This window comes from Engystomops pustulosus, chromosome 1 (assembly GCF_040894005.1).
Source record: "Engystomops pustulosus chromosome 1, aEngPut4.maternal, whole genome shotgun sequence".
In the NCBI taxonomy this organism is placed as follows: Eukaryota; Metazoa; Chordata; class Amphibia; order Anura; family Leptodactylidae; genus Engystomops; species Engystomops pustulosus.
This window is the reverse complement of record NC_092411.1, coordinates 62,970,705-62,991,753: the sequence shown is the minus strand read 5'-3', so window position 1 is coordinate 62,991,753 and position 21,049 is coordinate 62,970,705. Positions and strand designations below refer to the sequence as shown.

The 21,049-nt window shown below is 40.3% G+C and overlaps 1 protein-coding gene across 2 annotated transcripts; it reads left to right on the top strand.

Annotated features, from left to right (window-relative positions):
• The first annotated feature begins 1,077 nt into the window (after nt 1-1,077).
• Nucleotides 1,078-19,230, top strand: TCN2 (transcobalamin 2). Of its 2 annotated transcripts, none has more exons than XM_072142151.1 (10): nt 1,078-1,211; nt 7,539-7,612; nt 8,357-8,543; nt 11,164-11,318; nt 12,397-12,552; nt 13,329-13,504; nt 13,758-13,938; nt 15,841-16,018; nt 17,447-17,550; nt 18,628-19,230. In XM_072142151.1, exons 2-10 carry the CDS (start codon nt 7,546-7,548, stop codon nt 18,687-18,689), a joined length of 1,266 nt encoding a protein of 421 aa, XP_071998252.1. In that variant the 5' UTR covers nt 1,078-1,211; nt 7,539-7,545; the 3' UTR covers nt 18,690-19,230. The 2 variants fall into 2 exon arrangements, with proteins under 2 accessions (XP_071998252.1, XP_071998263.1); XM_072142162.1 differs by having other exon boundaries at nt 1,096-1,211; nt 13,758-13,929.
• The last annotated feature ends 1,819 nt before the right edge of the window (nt 19,231-21,049 follow it).

Sequence of the window (21,049 nt, the reverse complement as noted above, 5' to 3'; positions counted from 1 at the left end):
ACAAAAAGATGTGAAACAACTGAAAATATGTCTTATATTCTAGGTTCTTCAAAGTTGCCACCTTGTGCTCTGATTACTGCTTTGCACACTGTTGGCATTCTATTGATGAGCTTCAAGACGTAGTCACCTGTAATGTTCTTCCTACAGTCTTGAAGGAGTTCCCAGAGATGCTTAGTACTTGTTGGCCCTTTTGCCTTCACTCTGCGGTCCAGCTCACCCCAAACCATCTACATTGGGTTCAGGTCTGGTGACTGTGGAGGCCAGGTCATCTGGCATAGCACCCAATCACTCTCCTTCTTGGTCAAATATCCCTTACACATCCTGGAGGTGTGTTTGGGGTAATTGTCCAGTTGAAAAATAAATGATGGTCCAACTAAACGCAAACCGGATGGAATAGCAAGGCAAGATGCTGTGGTAACCATGCTGGTTCAGTATACCTTCAATTTTGAAAAAATCCCAGTGTCACCAGCAAAGCAAGTAACTGTATATTCAGTAGGCATATCAGCTATGTATCCACCTGACTTCTGCACAGCACAACTGATGGTCCCAACCCCATTTATAAGGCAAGAAAATCCCACTTATTAAATCTGACATGGCACCTGTGATGTGAAAACCTTTTCTGGTACAGGGATAATAAACAGTAATATCACAGAATAGAAATGATATTCACAATGATGTCACAGTATAGGAATAATGTGTACAGTGATGCCACAGTACAGAGATAATACACACAATGATGTCACAATACAAAGATAATACACACAATGGTGATATAGTACAGGGATAATACACACACTTATGTCACATTACATGAATAATGCACACAGTGATGTCACAGTACAAAGACATTTAACACAAAGATGTCAAAGTACAGGAAATTCAACTCATTATTGTTATAGTAATAATAGCCAAACCGCAGGAACAATGTGCCGTTTAGGATTGATGAAAAAGAAAATTCTGCCATGAAAGGATAATTAATACAAAGAGTTCTGTCTCATCACCTGCCATTAATACTGAGGAATCACATATCCTGCTGTAGACATTGTGTAGCCTGCTGAATCTCCTGTTCCACCTTAAATCTCTTCCTCCCCTCAGCAGGAGGCTGGAATAGGGGGAAGTCATGTGACCAGCGGGACAAGAAAACAAGCAGAGATCAGCCTAGTGCAGTCCACTCATCCAAAGGGCTTTCCAGATCTATTTGGGAGAAATAGGTGAGTGTGCGCCGCTACTTTGTGTTATCACAGATCATTATGTGTGAGCGTCTAAAGATCAGGCCTTTGTGTCTTAAAAGGGGATGTATATTTACTAATTTAACCAATCTGTACTGTGTACTATTACTAGTCGCTTATATCACCTATGCCTATGTAGGTGGCCTCTTCATGTATGTATGTATATATAGATATATATATATATATATATATATATATATTTCATTTACCGATTATGTAGGTACAGGCAGTCCCCGGGTTACATACAAGATAGGGTCTGGAGGTTTGTTCTTAAGTTGAATTTGTATGTAAGTCGAAACTGTATATTTTATAATGGAAGTTCCAGACAATTTTTTTTCTTTTGCCCCAGTGACAATTAGAGTTTCAAAATTTTTGGTGTAATTGGACCAAGAATTATCAATAAAGCTTCATTACAGACATCTTACAGCTGATCATTGCAGTCTGGGACTATAGTAAAGCATCCAGAGAGCTTTACCAGAGGTCACAGTGGGCAGAGGGGTCCGTCTGTAACTATGGGTTGTCTGTAAGTCGGGTGTCCTTAAGTAGGGGACCGCCTGTATAATATTCATAATTATACTGGGCTTTACATTAAAAGGATGTAACTAGAGGATCTTATTAATATAACAGTACAGCCTTTGGGCTCTTTCACATTGGTGTTGGTTCTCCGCTTCAGTTGCGTATCCGTTGGTTTTGTGTCTTCTTTCTTTTTTTTCTCCGTGATGATTTTGTGTTCTTATGTCTCCATTTTACTTCCGTTTTGTCTCCATGTCCGCATAAAAACTGAAGGTCTAACATTGCTTTGCAAATATGACACCTGGTTTTTAAGCCTCATCAGTGAAAAAAACGGATGTTGGATCCATTTTTTTTTTTTTGCGTACCCATGGACTTCTAATGCCTTCCATAATCCGCATCCATGAAAAAAACGTTTGATGTTTCACAGACAACCGATCAGTGAAAATACAAGCCAGTGTGAAAAATCAATGGCTTTGTGAGGCATCTGTGATAATCACTAAACCACGGACGTGAAAAACAACGCCAAATGTGAAAGAACTTATCACATGATGAACTGATGGACATGTGTCTCTTTGATACTATGATGAACTGATCAATGTGGGACTAATCACACAATACTAATGTGAATTAACTGCATTCTGGTAACTTTTTCCAGAATGTGGAAATTTCATTGCAATACAATCGTTAAATAATTTGAGAACTTCAATGTTGTATAGGAAATCTTTGGCTTTGGAAAATCATACTATATGTTTTCAAACACTGCATAAGTCAATTTTTAAAAGCTAATGTGTTGGTGTAGCAGAGGGTTAAAACCCCATGACAGGTCTAAAGTTCTTATAGGTTATTTTGTTTGTAACAAATCATAAATATCCTTTAACAAATAATGCATACATGGTGCAACCAGTCATCCACACAAAATTTTGTGTCTGTTTCTTTCTTTACTATAGAAGTAACAATTTCCTTTCTTTAGTGGGAAACATACATGTATTGAACCATAATAAGGCAGCTATCGCAACTACTGTTTCATACAAATAGTCAGATTATGTATGGGATGCCTCATTTATGATAATTTTTTTCCTCCAAAAGGACTGTATAAAACAGCATTGCTTGGGGCACTGTAGTCTGTCCACCTAGGATCCATTCCGGACTTCCATCAGTAGTATTGGCAGATTTGCAGAAGGACTATTGGTATTTTCCATAGGTATTAAAAATTCATATCACAAATCCAACACTAATTTGCAGATTTCCTACAGAGTGGTGAATTAGGGTTAAACTGCATTTTTTTACAGCTGTAAATTATCTGTGCAGACCTTCTCTAGTATAAAGATCCTCACTCAACTGCACTGTACATCAGAGGATTTGATAAGGACCTAGGATGAGAATTTCCTAATTATCAAACCCTCAGTGTCTGACCCTAACCTACAGCCCAGGGTCAGCTATTGATGTATGTAAATGAACTCTACCACTAAGGATTTTAAGGCAGACACACTGACATAATGGTGTGTGCCCCCTCTGGAAGGAGTCACTCTTCTTTTAGATTTTAGAAGATTAACAATGTATCTTTAAGATGTCTTAGGTCTTTTGCTGCAACTCAGATGGATATTTTTCTCAAAGTGAAGACATTCATGAACTTTCACAGATCAGCTCACTGCTGGATGTTAAAGGTCATTTTCAAGATAGTTGGAATCAGTTTATTGCAGACACTGCACGTTGCGCCTCAGCTTCTCCCCACAATTGCTGACTGTGTTCCTTTGTTCTGCTGACTGTATGCAACTTATACAACTTTATTTATTATCTGACAATGAAACTAGTCAATGCCACAGAAGGATCACCTGTATTTATGGCCATAATTTTCCTTCTTGAATACAACCTTCTCCACCTGAACTATACTCCACTCTAGATACAATCATTCTCTTGCATTCCAACATAGATATTTATCTAGGGCAGTGATTTTCAACCTTTTTTGAGCCGCGGCACACTTTTTATACTTAGAAAATCCTGGGGCACACCACCAACCAAATTAGCGCAAAATGAAACTAAACAGTCATATTATACATATAGTTAATATAGATTCTAAATTTATTTTACTCACTCAGTGTGAAACCTGGGCCTGTTTCGATAAACACAAAAGGGATATCCTGGCAGGAATGGTGGAAAGACGCACACGAAGCTCTTCCTCAACAGTTCTCAGTTTCTCCCTGTTTTTAGTATATGGTGCTGATTATTATGTGGCTCATATACTGCAATATAAAGGGGTACAATGAGAAGTACTATGGCCATGAAGCCAGAGTACAAGTGCCAGCTGATATACTCCGCATATATACTCAGCATATGAGCTGGTACTTGTAGTACTACAGCCTCATGACTATAGTATTTCTCATTTTACATTTCTCTGGGAAACAAAACACAGGGGGCACCATAGTTTGGGGAACTTTCCCCGCGGCACACCCAACCATGTGTCGCGGCACACTAGTGTGCCACGGCACACAGGTTGAAAATCACTGATCTAGGGTGTCAAGGAAATATTATTCTTGAATGTGTAAGATTTGTTGAACTATTGGGCAATTACAAACTTTGTAGAAATATATGGCATCCATTGAAGCGTCCAGGCCTCATTTACAACATCCTGGAGATCCTTACCACCTGATAAACTCTGACCTGCAGAATGTTCTGTGGTGACCTCAAAAGCCATTTGGTCACCTCTCCTCTGCACCTACCCCCACCCCTGCATCTAGGAATTTGGAAACAAAAAACTGTTTAAATATTCCTAGACTCTCCCCCCTCATTAACACTTTGCCCAATTGTGAATGACCCTCTGGACTAATTAATGAATGGGAGGTTCTGAAATCTGAACCAAACTGTAAAGATATAAAACAATAAGAAATCCAAGAATTGGTGTTCACATTTTGGGGGCTGCTTGACAAGCTGAGTGTGTCCCTTATTTCTCCCACCTCCAGGGATCAGGATTTACTTTAAGTTTGTAAGTTTCTGTTATTTTTTCCTTTTTATTTTATAACTGTTTTGCTTTGTTGTGTGTCATTTTATTTTGCAATTCTTTTGTTTTTAATATTTTTTTTATGCACTGATCAACTTTTTGTAATTAAAGCTTTTCACTTTAATTTTGGTCCCTGTATGCTCTGCGAACTCATAGCCTTGTGAAGTGTGGTTAGCTGTGTGACTGCTAGAGTGCTGAGTGTGCATGTCTAGTGGTGTGACAAGGTGACTGCCTGAGAAGCAAGAGTTGTTGTAGAGTGGGATACTTATTGGTCCCAGTATAAATGCAATAAGTGTTGGCAGCGGTTCTGGTGCTGGATCTGTATGAGGTGTTATTTATGCTCAATTTGTGTCTTGAGTGAAAGGTGAGCGCAAGTTTGAGTAGGCTAAATTAACCCGTACAGTTGCACCCCACGTCACGTGACGAGGCGGCGGCGTCCTCTCCGTGACATAGGATATTAAACAAAATAATTTATATTTATCATAACTGTCTAATTGCTGTTGGACGACAACTAGGAAACCAGCAGTCATTAAAATGCAGGTCTCCATGAGGTAGGGTGCATCAATAGCCACTTGTCTGTTCATATGGGTGAGACTGAGATAGCCATTTCAGAAGTATAAAAGTGAATACAGCTGTTTCGGCAGCATGCTCACTCAGTGTGTAAACTAATGTTTATGGGCCCTCTGTCCCTGAACAGATTTGACTGTTGTCTACAGGCGGTCCCCTACTTAAGGACACCCGACTTACAGACGACCCATAGTTACAGACGGACCCCTCTGCCCACTGTGACCTCTGGTGAAGCTCTCTGGATGCTTAATTATAGTCCCAGTCTGCAATAATCAGCTGTAAGGTGTCTGTAATGAAGCTTTATTGATAATCCTTGGTCCAATTACAGCAAAAAATTTTGAAACTCCAATTGTCACTGGGGCAAGAAAAAAATTTGTCTGGAACTACAATTATAAAATATACAGTTTCGACTTACATACAAATTCAACTTAAGAACAAACCTCCAGACCCTATCTTGTACGTAACCCGGGGACTGCCTGTACTTTTAATGTCACAGTCTAAGTGTTCTCTTGGAATTCAGCTTTAACACTCCATATACTGATATGGATTCTATCTCTGTGAACCACCAAGACTATTGAAGTTCATGTAGCACCAAATTGACAGGTAGAGATATAGTGATTGGTGAAGCAGAGGTCAGAGCAGGCAGCGCAGAATCAATACAGTAATCAGAGAGAGGTCAAAAGAGGTCAGGACAGATGGAAATGGTTAGAATTCTGATAAAACAAAGAAAGATTAAACATAAAACAAACTAAATCATTATGCATCTTGTTGCTCAGGCATCGCCTCAAGGGATATATTCTTTATTGTATTCTTAGTCTCAAGCATCCATAAGACAAGTACAGGGTAAAAATGATCAACGCGTTTCGACAGAAACTATTTTAATCATGATCATCTGGTAATGAGAGGGGGCACTATAAATTGGGGCATAATGAAAGTGACATGATAAATGGGAAGCAAATGAGAGAGCATCATCAATGGGGCTTAATGAGAGATGGGGGGCATACTGAAAGGGGACATTATGCGTGGGGGCATTAGGTATTAACAGAGTTAAGAATATTAGTCTGGCCCTCTAAAACCATTCCAATTTCTCATGTGGCCCATTGGGAAGATTAATTGCCCGCTGCTGATATAGATAATTCCTGGAGTCCAGATGATTATGATGATTATAATCATTCTGCCTCATAGCATAAAGAGAAAATTGGAGAATATTTCTGCACTATGGATTACTTATATAAACTACTGATGGTAGCGGTGTTATGTAGATTATGGAAAAATGAAAATTTCAATGAAGAAGACAACAAATATTGTGAGTTTCTTCCTATAAGCCAAACAACACAATATTGTTATGCAATTTTGGCTCATAGGAGAGCAGACCTCTGCATAGGGTCACATACTATTAAGACAGATCCACTATTTTGTACAGTACAGGCAGCGCCCAACTAAAGAGAGCTTGAGATATAGGTGACTTCGTGTTATAGATGAACCTCTCTGCCCACTGTGACCTCTGGTGAGCTCCCTGGAAGCTGGTAATTTACAGAATTTTAGCCCTATGCTGTAATGATCCACTGTAAGAGTCATCAAAAATCTCTATGAAGCAATGAAGCTTTATTGTTAATGCTTGTTCAAAGACAACGCAAAATATTGAAAATCCATTTATCACAGGGAAAAAAATAATAATTTATCTGGAGTAGCAAAATATACAAATTCCAACTTGCATACAAATTCAATTACAGAACAGGCTCATGCCAGGTTCATACCTTGCCTTTTGTATACGCTGGGCGTAGTTTTTGTCATATACTGTTTAATAAGCAAGATACATCCTTCCATCCTGCTGCCTCTGGCTGGGCAGGTGGGGGGCTCTACTGTCGCTCAGTGGGGGGGGGGGGGGGGGGGGACTGAACAGCATATTCCACTGTATCAGCATACAATGGGATACGTCTGTGCCATACATCATAGGGAACACTGGGAATTCCTCCAACGTATCCTTACAACAGAGGGTCAGAATGTGATGTGAACCCAGTCTATCTTGTGTGTGTATATATCTTAGGTAAACCCTATATATACATTCCTTAATACCTTAAAACACTGGAAATAATGGTTGTGGATATAATTAACGTGAGCTTTTGTAACTAATTCTTCCATTTTATATCTAGAAGGATCACAGTCCCTTAGATGCAATGAATTTCTTAACACTCTAAAGGTCCCTATTGATACAATATTATTTATTCTTACAGATAGATAATGGCAGTAAAGTGGCTAGTCCTCGTTATTTTGGTGCAAGCCTTTATCCTGCCAGTGCAGTTATGTGGTGAGTAAAATTACTTCATAAACACAATTTGTATCTCATGTCAACAACGACAAAAATACAGCACACAGTTATTTCACATACAGATTTAGGAACACAGTTACATTTAACAGTGACTTGAGTCCTCTCAATGATGTCCACAAGCTTCTCTATATTCAAGAGCGGTAGACCCTCGATCTCCCGATTGACAGCATTCCTCTCATGAATGTTGGTAGACTTGGGGCCATCTTCCATACTTCTTTATAGTGCCCACAAAAACATCTGTGTGGCACCAATATGTCACAGTAAACTGACCGTATCAGCAAAAAAATATGGTTGAAACCCACGTCACATGCTCTCCTGGGCAACACACCGCAAAAACTGGGCCATATATGGTGGATATGATATGTAGGACATTTTTTGGTACTCCCATAGACTTCTATGGAGAGTCTGTACCACAAAAATGATAAAAAATAGGATATATTTCACGTTTTATTTTTCACATTGCAAATACAGTGACCAGATGCATAGCTGTATTTCCCATTAAAGTTAATGGGGCCGTTTTTTAGATTGAAAAAAAACTCACGGGAGCTGTCTTTACGGCTAAGAAAAAATGGTCACGTGCATGAGGCCTAAAGGCGATGAAAAATGATGTGCTGATTGTCCAAAAAGTTACATCTGAGTATAGCAATGTAATTTGTACAAAATGCATTACTGATAACATTTTGTGCCAAATATTTGATTTCTGTGTTTTGTTTTTTTTTTAAGAATTTCCAGAAGAAAGTAATCATTTAGCTAAGTCCTTGAATCTTAAGCTGTTGAGAACCACACTTGACTCCAATGATGCCAATCCCAGTGTTTATGTTGGACTACGTCTTTCTGATGATCATAATCTTGAAAAAGAGAATGTATACTTCCAGAGGCTGAAAACTTCAATGGAGGCCATGTCCACCAGGTACCGTCGGACTAGATAGCCTAGGGCCCACCAGTGAAATTGATTCTGGGGGCCCGCCAACTGCTACATGGGAATATTAAATGTACATTTTAGGCCATGTAGGCGATGAGTGTGTAACGATGGTAATAATGCAGATCTGTTTTGAGCTGTTTTTTACTGATGTGTTTGCAATGCAAATACATAAACCCACATTTATTGAAGCCTTTTCGCCAGTTTTCTGTCTGACTTTGTACTAGAAAGAGCGTGCAAACTGCTTTGCACATATATTTAAGAAGTATCTGCACCAGTTTTGTGTCATGGCTGCACTATGTCTGATAAGACTGAAAAAATGTGCATCAAAAAGGGCGTTCTGGTCCTTGAATCATGCGCCACAATTGTGTCCGCGCCACAATTCTAAAGCATTAAGAAAGTGCACCAGAAAAAAATGGTGCTTTCTGCCGGAGAAGTGCAGGAGGCGCCAGATGCATGAAGAATGTGACACATTTCATGCATTTGTCGCAAAACTGCACCCTGTACTAGTTGATAAATGTGGGCCATAGTCTTCACTTATCTGGTGCACCCTGCATGTGCCAATAGCACTAAAACTGAGTGCACCAGTTTTTTTCTGTGCATTCCGTTTAATGGCAAGTTTGCATATGTATTTATGTGCAAGGTGCCACAGATAACTGGCATAGCCGCTTTGATAAATCTGGGCAACCCTGCTCGCAAGATGCAATTGAATTGCTTTTTAAAAAACTTATCAATCAGATCCATAATATCTCCTCCCTGAACACAAATGTGTTTACATCTAAATGCTTGTATCTTGTTAAGTAGCAACAAGTCTTTTTTTTTAATTATAAAAAATAGATTTTGCTAATTAAAAAACTTGAGATTTAAGATCTAAACACATCTGTATTCAGGCAGAAGTTATTATGGATGCACTTGATGTGCATTTCAAAACACAATTCAGTCGCATCTTGTGAACATGGCCCAGCATTAAGCAGCACCTCTTATTAAAAGCAATCTGTGCACCCTCATCCTACCCTCATATTGTGGCCCTTCATCTCAACCTCTTATTCTGTCAGGTTATTCGGGGTCCAATCTCACCTTGCCCCTCTTATTGACGGTCCCTTCTCATCTCACCCATCTTGTGGAGGGTCCCCTCTCTTATTGTTCTCCTCTCTTATCTCCTACTATTATTGTGGCCCCTTCATCTCTCCCCTCTGATCTTGACCTATTATTGTAAGCCCCTCCTTTTTTTTTTTTTTGTATTAAAATTTATTGAAGGATTTTTCATCAGAAATACAAATAACAACACAAATACTCAATTGATTGTAAGCAACACTTTTGCAAGGGATCAATTGCATGAATTGATCAGCCTGGATTTTACAATAAATCTTAAAAAATCTTGACACTGTGGCTTGGCAGCATGCAATATTGGTTCGTAGTAGGAGACATCAACTAACAAGAGGGAAAGAAGACAGACAAAGGGGAAGAAAAAAAGGGGGGATGGGAATGGGGAACGAAGGGAGGGTCAACACCCCTCTACCTGGTACTCAGAACCAAGAGAACCTAGCTCTCGTTCAACTGCAAAGGGATTACTGCTGTCAATTACAGATAGCGAGGAAAAGATTGTGGGCCCTCTCATTGTGTCTCCCACATATCCCCCTCATCTGTGGGCCTCTCTGACCCCCCCCCCCCTTTCTCCCTCATAGTCTTGCCCATCTTGTTGAGGGTCCCCACTCTTATTATGCCTGCCTCTTATCTCCTGCTATTATTGTGGCCCCTCGCATCACCCCCTCTTATTGTGGTCCCCCTCTCCATAATTGAAAATATCAGAAACCCATCACATAACTTTTACCCTCTCACACATCACCTTTCCCCATTCCCCAGAAGCTCTCCGCTTCTTTCTGCTGCTCTGTTTGGCTGTAGGGCCGCAATGAAGGCCAATGATATTGTGGGGAGATCATATCTCTTTGCAACATCATTGATTTTAAATCCCAGACAAGGCTGGCAGGAGGCAGAGCCTGCAGGTGTCAGGGGCCCACTGGGCACCATGGGTACCACATATGTGCTGGAACTTGGAAAGTAAAATATGGATATAGTAATTTAATTATTTATTCCTTCTAAATAGCGCACACAGATTACACAGAACTAGCCAAATCAGTCCATGTCCCCATGGGGCTTACAATTTTAATCAACCTACCATTTTGTTTTGGAGTGTGGGAGGAAACTGGGGGACCCTGAGGAAACCCACACAAACATGGAGAGAGCATACAAACTCTTTGCAGATGTTGACTTGGTTGGGACTTGAACCCAGGGACCCATCGCTGCAAGGCTGTAGTGCTACCCACTGAGCCACCGTAAGCCCGTTGTAAGATAAGATGTCCATTATTGAAACCCTATAAAACACATATTGTAGTACTCAAGAGATTATTGCAAGTACATCTTCTAGAAACATTATAGCATTGTCTGTTTTGTTACACGTCTCTTAAAGGAAATCTATCAGCAGTCAGACCACTTTAATAAAAAGCACATATTAGTAAGAGGCACCAATTTCATGCCTAAAAGTGTTGTGGTCCCAACCATGGATTATTTTGTTGATCTCTCTGCTTACTGAATATTTTATTTACAAATATAGTAGGTTGGGCATCAAAGAAGGGGAGCCAAAGACAGGACTTGTAGCTCTTCAGCTGATGGCACAGAAGGTTTCTTGTGATGACACAAACCCGTCTGTAAGAAACAGGTTAATCACACACATGAAATACCACCTTCACAAAGAGAAAGAAAATATAGGTAACTATCTGTCATGGTTCACTCATTTTACTGTATAACTGATAGTAACCATTGAAAGCAGCACACACAAAGTAGCTGACTATCCTTTTTAGAAGGTGAACTCTGTTATTGCATATGTTGCAAGTCCACAACACGAAAGTAACTCAAAGGGTAGCAAAGAAGGCATGTGATAGTTTTAAAGACTACTACATCTGTATAAATACATTTTCTCACATTCATTTTAATTACCGTATATACTCGTGTATAAACCTCACCTTGGCTGAAATAAATAAACTTACATACTCGACGTGGCCCCTGATCCTCTGCACGGCTCCTCTTCTTTTTTCTATCTGCTGAATTATCTGGCAGAGATGTGCCGGCCAGCGCAGACTATGATGCGGCAGTGTCACCACTGATGACGTCCTAGTGTGAGCCGGCCGGCAGATCTTGTGGACGCGTCTCTGCCAGCTGTTACAGCAAAGAGGAGAAAGAAGAGGATCTGCACCGGAGGGTGAGTATATAAGTTTATTTTTTTTATGTGCTTGGCAAACTGCGGGCTGGCTGTATACTACTGGGTGCTGACTATATACTACAGTAGGCTGGCTGTATACTGGAGGCTGTGACCAATGCATTTCCTACTCTCGGCTTATACTCAAGTCAATAGGTTTTCACATTTTTTAGTAGTAAAATTAGGGTCTCAGTTTATACTCGAGTATATGCGGTATATTAAAACGCTACTGTCCCATGAAAAGGCGACTAATATTTCAATAAATATGTACATGCACAATTTTTAATGAAAACTAATCTTAAAATTCAGTAATGCTTCAAAATGAAAATGGTTGTGCTACGTTACCAGCAAAGTAACAAAATAACACAGTAAGCAACATTGTAATTATTACAATTGGCAGAAAAAAGTTCATTTTGTGAATGCCCCAAATGAATGTCTACAATAATAAATCCCACCTAAAGCAAAACTGAAAATCATCCATATTTGTGTACATTTAGCCCAATGAGCTTACCAGTTATTGTATAGATACTACCTACTCTTAACAATCTAAATTTGGTAGCCCAGCTTTATTTTGTTTTTCTTTTTACACAGCACAAAATGGCAAACCACTGTCAAACTTCTACCAGTACAGCCTGGGTATTCTAGCTATGTGCATCAATGAAAAGTTTGTGGACAGGCATGTTGTTCACAAGCTTGTTCTTGCTGAAGAGCAAAACCAGTTTGGACATGGAGAATCAATCTCAGTAGGTAGGAAAGAAGGAACTTATTCAATGGAAAAATGAATTTTTGAAATTTTTAAACAGTTTGACAACATAAACTATATTGGGATTAACCCAATGATCTAGATAAATAGCTAGATATATTAAATCTTACTTTTTTAAAGGGAACCTGTCTGCAGAAATTGACCTAATAAACCACTAGCAGGATGTAGTTAAGCAAATGAACACCTTCCAGGTCGTGTTTCTGTCATGACCCAATGTGATGGCATCATCCAGAAAATCAACTTTGAAGTGTGAGGTAAATTGGTTGTATGAAGTCAAGGAGGCGGAGATTTTAACACTGAAGTCAAGCTCTCCCTTCCTCAGAAAGCCCCTCTACTGAAATTTAGGGTCCTGCATCTAGAGACCTCACTAACCACATCTTCTGACGTCCAATGCATGATCTCAACCACAGAGAAGGAGGCATTCAGAGCTCGCCACCTTGACTTCAGTGTTAAACTCTCCTCCCCCTTGACTTTAAACAACCAATTTACATCTCACTTCAAAGTTGATTTTCTGGATGATGCAACCACAAAAGTCCATGAAGGAAACTAAATCTGGAAGGCTTGACAATATACTGGTAGGGGTTTAATAGGCCAATTACTGATGACAGGTTCTCTTTAAACCATAAAAAACATATTAATATATTAATGGCTTAATATATTGATCAACCATATATATATTGATATCATGATTAATATATTAATCAACCAAAAGTTAAATAAAACTTGTAGTATGATCCCATAACTTTTTTTTCTGTTGCAGACACAGAAGCAATGGCTGGCATGGCACTGTTGTGTGTGAAACGATTCAATAATTATCCCCGTGAGCTTGTCTCGCATATAAAAAAATCTGTTAAAAGTATAAAAGATAAAATAGTGGCATCCCAGAACACGGAAGGGGAACTGGGAAATCTCTACAGCACCCCTCTTGCTGTGCAGGTGAGTCTGCAGATAATGTAGTCTTAGTAGCTGTTGGGCAATCTGACCATCATTGTCAGGTGGGTAATAATTTATAGAATAGTGTATGATTATATATATATATATATATATATATATATATATATATATATATATATATATATATCCATTATTGAAGAATTCACATTCTGTAGCATCAGCAGTTGACCATTCTCCTTGATAACTATGTGTACATGAATTTTACTCATTCCTATATCTGCCTTTTGTTTATTAGTTTCTTTCAGCATTAGGTAGCAGAAAAGACAAGGATACCTGCTCTAAAGCAATAGCTTCCTTGATTGATGGAATGAAAGAAGGGCAGTTCTCAAACCCTATGATGATGTCCCAACTGATGCCTGTGTTGTTTCACAAATCATATCTGGATGTGGCTAATGTGGATTGTGAAAGTATTATAAGTAAGTGAACAGGTCCTTCATATATTTAACTACCTTGGGGGGGGGGGGGGGCTGGGTTATTGTATTATTGTATTGCATGTGTTTTCTGTTTTGAAACGCCAAAAAGGTATTTTGTTAAAATTTCCAATGAAAATATATATATGTATAGTGTATATACTCGAGTATAAGCTGATTCAAATATAAGCCAAGGCTCCTATTTTTACCTAAAAAAACTGGGAAAAACCTCTTACAGAGCCCCCTAGCTCCAGTATATAGCCAGCCCCATGAACCCCAGTATATAGCTATCCAGACGCCTGCCTCAGTATATAGCCAGCCCCTGTCCCAGTGTATAGTCAGCCAGTCACCTGCCTCCAGTATAAAGATAGCCCCCTGCCCCCATTATATGGTCAGCCAGTCCCTGCTCCCACTATATATCCAGCCAGCTTGCCCCCTATATATAACCAGCCCCAAGTTTATAGCAAGCCATCAGTATATAGCCAACTAACCTGCCCCCAGTATATAGCCCAGTAGCCCCTGCTTGCAGTATATATCCAGCCAGCCCCTGCTCCCACAATATAACCAGCCAGCTTGCCCCCAGTATGTAGCTGGCCGCAACTATATAGCAAGTCCTCAGTATATAGTCAGCCAGCCCCCTGTATATAGCCAGCTAGCCTGCTTGCAGTATTTAGCCAGCCAGCCTGCCCCCCAGTATATTGCCGGCCAGCCTGCCCCCCAGTATATTGCCGGCCAGCCTGCCCCCCAGTATATTGCCGGCCAGCCTGCCCCCCAGTATATTGCCATCCATTAAAATATAAACAAAGCCCCCCAAATTATAGCATTGACTTCCTTCTCGCTCTCCCATGCTTTCTTCCTCCTGCTGCTGTCTCTTGGCTTCTGCTGATGACTCGTGTAATGTGATACACGGAGCTCTGTTCAGCGCATTATTTATCAATCACATCCACGTCTTAAATACTGAAATGCTATTGATTCTTTGGAGCAAGTGGAGGACAGAGGCTGGTCCCCCCACCTGCCGCTCATGGTTGGTGCTTTGGGTGGTCGCATGTCTCACCCAGTGGTAGAAACTCCTCTGGTTCAACTATTTGTCCTTAATGTGAATTTGTACATAAGTTGGAATAGCTATATTTTGTAAGAGTGACTCCAGACAAAAAAAATTTGTCCCAATGACAATTGAATTTTCAAAATTTTTGTATTGTTATGTTAAGAAGGATTAACAATAAAGCTTCATTCCAAACACCTTTGATAACTTTAAAAAGATAATCATTACATGCTCGGGCTATTACCAGAATTCAGAGGTCGGATTGTAACTAAGAGTAGTCTGTAAGTTGGTTGCATTATAATTCAAAGAACAAAAATACAGGATCTTACATGTCTTCAGTTTTGTGAACTAGTAGGGTTAACGTTTTTATTTAAAGGGGTATTACCATCAGTGCATTTACATTTAATTAAATTCATTTGCCACATGTAAACATTTCTTCAGTTGGATGTTAATTAAAAAATGTTCCTGTGTGAAGAGAATTTCTCATAAATGTAGTCATATTGTCCCTTAGAAACCAGATGGCTTCTTCAGATTTAACCCCCCCCCCCCACACACACACACACTCTGGCAGCGGTGGCCAGACATGCGCTATAGATTCCTGCCGGACCACTAGGATTCGGCAATCATTACCACGGGACGGCTGGGAGACATGTAGTAACTCCCGGACATTTCATATACAAAAACAATTTGTTTCTTTGTGCAATCACAAAGAACATTTTTTAAAAAATCTAATTCTAATTGAAGAAATGTGCAAATTAATGAAACTGAATGTGAATGCCCAGACGAGAATATCCCTTTAACAAACAAAAAGTGGCCACTTTCTGAAATCAGATATTTATTACGGTTACTTGTTTATTTTTCTCTAGATAATCCTTTATTAATCCCCAGTGTGCCCACTTTACATGATGTTGTTGTTGGTGAAGAATTTATTCATGTAAGGCTGGTGGTCGAAGGCCAGAATTTCAATGAAATGATTGAGGTCCCATCACGTTCCTCACTTCTAGATATTCTTAAAACGGCCCAAAAGCAAAAATCGAAGTTTTCGTAAGTATTACAGTACATTAACTTTGTCACTGTGTTTTCATTGTAAATATTTGTGCCATGGCACATGCCATCGGATGGATGCAATGATGTTTAGAATATCCCGATTATAGGTGGATGCAGACCACCTTTTATCATGATCTTCTAAAAGTCTAATGGTGAAGGCTTTTTTTGTTAACCTTTGTTAACCTGTGTTTTTTTGTATAACCTGTGTGGTCATAAAATAAAAAAAATCTGTCCATGTGCCGTGTTACAAATATTTTCATACTGGACTTACAATCCTACATCACCACTGAGAATGATTTATCATTATTGGCATCTCATAGGTGTTCTATAGTATACAAAAGTGGACCAAGATTAGGTATGAAGGCAACAACATGTAAAAATTAAACTTCTGTTAATCATATACAACTGTGTACAAGGCCAATAGTCTGGACTTAGTAACTGTCTGAGCTGAAAGTATTTTGCCAGGAATTGGTTTTGAATATGGATTTAAAAGGATTACTACAGTCTAATGCACACCCTAAAGTAAGAATAAATACGGAAATACAATGAATACATTGACAGAGGCCTATACTTTTATATTGGTGAGGTAGGTGAGGGTGTAAAGATATATAGCCTGAAACAAATTGAGTATCACATCCAAAATATTTATCCTATATTCATTAAATGCCCTTTTTGGCATTTCCCCTGCCATAATATTTGAATAAAAAGTTGATAATTAGCTTGCACATTTTCCAAACTAGTATTAATTTGTCTCGTGAATCGCTGCGAACACTGAAGTATTAAAAAAATTATAACTTTTAGAACATGTTATTCTACAAAGAATATTTTTTTTAACATAAAAATCAATATCTTTGTGATCATAAACATGATAAGTAATAACTTTTGGCACCCCCTGTACGCTGAAGTTCTGTTCTCTGCCATGGCTGTGTTGAGCTCTGAATACAGCAGGCACAGTGATGTCATCAGAACACGCCTGCAGGATTCCTAATCTGCACAAAGAGAAGAGGGTGGGTTTTTAACAAAAAGGGGGCATTAGAGATGGGACGCAAATGAAAATTAGGCCTAATTGGGAAGGAGTGGGGCTACAGAAAAATAGGCCTAAAGAATAGTGGGCATTTTTAGGATGAGGCCAGAGAAAATTGGGTAGGGAACCGAAAAGAGGATATTAGTCAATGGGGGGTGTCACTGAAAGGGAGCATTATACAGAGTGGGGTGTCACCAAAAAGGAGTATTATACTTTGTGGGCACACATGAGAGAGGGGTTAGGGTAGAGTAGTGGCGAGGTTAGCAAACTGGAAATTGTTGGCAATGCACTCCTCTCATTGGTCACTTGAATATTTGCATGCGTGTATTCAGTCCCTGCTTTAAAAACGGTTTGGGACTACTACTATAAAGCTGACATCTGATCTGAAATCTTTCCTCTAGATTTGAAACCAAAAATACATTATACGGACCTTACCTGACTACAGTGAATAATGTCGGAGGTTATTGGCAACTTTTGAAGGAGCCAAATATTTCATTGTTACAAGGTAAGTTGACAACCTACAACTAATGACTGAAATATTTTATTAAAATGCTTTATCTGATACAAAACTCTAGGAATATGCTTTCTACAGCATTTTGCGCACATGTAGAAATTAATTTTAGAGGCACAAGTCTACATTACAAGGATACAATAACTGTATTTACTTGAATATAAGAAGAGCATTTCAGCACAAAATGTGCTTAAAAACCGAAACTAGACTTAAAAAAAAGTAACAGTGCTCGCCTTTCCAACACTCCCCGCAGGTCCTCTTCTTTCTTCGAGCAGTGGCAGGTCCGTGTGACATAATAGTGTGGATGACATAATAGTGTGTGTGTGGCCAGCATAGGACATCATACTGTATGTGCAGCCTGCGCGGTACCTGTCACTTCAGGCTCGCACGCTATGCAGTCAGCAAGAGGCTGACAGCATTGTGTGTGCGCTGCCAGCGTGCACGGACCTGCCACTGCCGGGGACTGGAATCAAGAAGAGGACCTGTGGGAGGCATTGGAAAGGTGAGTATAGCGTTTACTTTTTTTATATACTGGGGCAGGGACTGGCTGTCTACTGGGGCAGGGACTGGCTGTATGCTGGGGACTTTCAAGCTGGCTGTACACTGGTGGCTTGCTTGCTGTTTATATACTGGGGGAGGGGCTGGTTATATACTGGGTCAGGGGATGACTTTTTACTGGGGTCTTGCTAGCTATATACAGGGGCAGGGGCTGACTATATACTGGGGCAGGGGCTGGCTAGATACCTGGGCAGGGGCTGGCTGTATACTATGGCCTTGCTGTATACTAGGGGCCTGGCTGGCTATATACTGGGACAGGGGCCTGGCTAGCTATATGCACGGTGGGAATTAGGGGGCTGGCTAGCCATATACTGGGAAGAGGGGCTGAACAGCTATACAATGGGGGGAAGCTGTGGCCAATGCATTTTCCACGTTAGGCTTATACTCAAGTCATAAGGTTTTCCCAGTTTTTTTGAGGTAAAAATAAGTACCTCGGCGTATACTCAGGTCGGCTCCTTTTTATGATTGTTGCAGTCCATGTTGCCCATTTAACTGACTTTTGATGTTTTTTAGGTATTTCAGATTACAGACCAGAGGATGGTGAGACAATCATTCTTCGACTTGGAAGCTTCTAATCCACCAAGGAGCTAAAAACATCAAAGGCCACTCGAAAAATTGCTGTATTTTTGTTTTATAGATTTTTTTTTTATTATTATTTAGATTCTTAACACCGTATTTACTTATTGGATAAATAATTTTTCAAAACAATCTCAAAATTATTGTCCTAAAAGCATCAGTAATATTTTTGAAATGCATTTGAAATGAATGTTCATTTTAACTAACTGTACTATACACACACAATACTCAGGGCTTTAAGGTTTTTAAAACATCTTTTTTGTGAATATTTTTAAAATGGATGGATGTAAAATTTTTAAACCTGGTGATGAACATGTTTCACAAAAGCACAAAAAGGGGTAGTTGGTGAAGTGTAATGTATTAAACACTGGTGGTTCTCAATTGGTTGTACATGGCTGTTCCATTTCCTTAAAAACAAAAGCCTGTATATTACACATTTTATGTAGTGCCAAACTGGAGTTGATGAATAAAATTTTTCATAGTTCATGTAACAAGATACTTACAAACTAATTTTGAATAAACACTGTCTTGTTTTAGAAATGGTATAAAAGTGTCAACTTCTTCTAAGGGCTGTTTCAAATGGTTGAGTTCAGTGTTTGAAACTTGGTCCATGTCTTGGACAAATTGACTGGAATGAAGCCTATTCAGCCTAAAGTGAATTATGTTAGGAAATAAATACATACGTTTTCAAGGGTAGGATAATCACCTTCGCTCCTATTCATCTTGATCCCGGAGAGGTTTGTTGCTAGTCTTGACACGCTGGGATCACCTAGAGAAGAAAGTTAGAATTGGCAGCAAGATGTCCGGTGCTTGGGGCTGCTAATTTTACACGCCCCCTCATCTTTCTCTCCCATACTGAGAGCATAGGGAGTGCTAGGTGACGTCACATGAATTCACGCCTCTTGCGTGATATCATAGTGGGAGAGGGAGGTGCGGGGGCGTGCATAATTAGCAGCCTGGAGTGCCAGACATTTGCGCTCCGTGCTGCTAATTCTAACTTTCTTTTCTAGGTGATCCCAGCATGTCAAGACTAGCAACAAACAGCGCCGGGATCAAGATGAATAGGAGTGGAGGTGAGTATTTGTAGGGGTTTTTTGAGTGGTTGATTTCCTTTAAGAAGCTTTGTGACATGAGATAATATTCAAATCTATTCCATAAGGAACAAACAGCACAGTTTCAATGTGTTTGCATCTTATGGGCACCATGTAGGGAGCTAGTTTTGCTTGGTGGAAGGCCGTAGAAGGAGGTCAGGGAAGAAACTAATCTCCATAAGCAGAATTTACCATTTAAGGCCATCTTTGCAAGTGCATTGAGACCTAAGGGCCATGTTAGTTCAGCTCAGCTGTCGAGTGCGGGCCAGTAAATCATGCCATTAAAGGGGTTTTACAGGGGTATACAGTTATCCACTGTATAGGGCCTAATTTGCTGATCAGTGAGGGTCTCAGTGCTGAGACCCCTGCAGATCGTGAGAACGAGGGGTCCGACTGACCCCTCACCGCTCCTCAGACTATTGAAGCAGACGGCAGCGCATGACCATTCTGCTCCATTAATCTCTATGGAGCTGACGGAAATTGTTAAGCATGGCGCTCACCGATCTCTGTCAGCTCCATAGAGAGTAATGGAGCAGAACGAACATGCGCGGCCGTCTGCTCAGTTAGTCTGAGGAGCGGCAAGGGGTCGTTCTTGCGATCTGTGGGGGTCTCAGCATTGAGACCCCCACTGATCAGCAAGTTAGGCCCTATCCCGTGGATAGGGCCTAACTTGCCTTGGTGGGAAAATGCCTTTAAGGGGGCCTATTTTCACACATTGGGGGTCATTTATTAAGGGCCCGATTCGCGTTTTCCCGACGTGTTACCCGAATATTTCCGTTTTGCGCCGCTTGTACTTAAATTGCCCCGGGATTTTGGCGCACGCGATCGGATTGTGGCGCATCGGCGCTGGCATGCGCGCGACGGAAATCGGGGGGCGTGGCCGAACGAAAACCCGACGTATTCGGAAAAACCGCCGCATTTAAAAACCGAAAATGTGTCGCATAAGGACCGCTTACCTTCACCTGGTCCAGCTCGGTGCATTCCGGCGCGATGAGTTTACTTTCAGCGCAGCAGCGCCACCTGGTGGACGGCGGAAGAACTACCTTATTAAATCCCGGCCGGACCCGAATCCAGAGCGGAGAAGCCGCCGCTGGAACGCGAATGGACCGGGTAAGTAAATTTGCCCCATTGTATACTTACTGCGGTTTCACATGGTTCAATCACCAGTCATTGAGCCAATGATAAATGCATGAAGATTGGAAAGAACTATGACTGCAGAGAAAAAAGACTTTGATTTTCTCCATAGTGTCAGAACTGAAGTGAAAAAA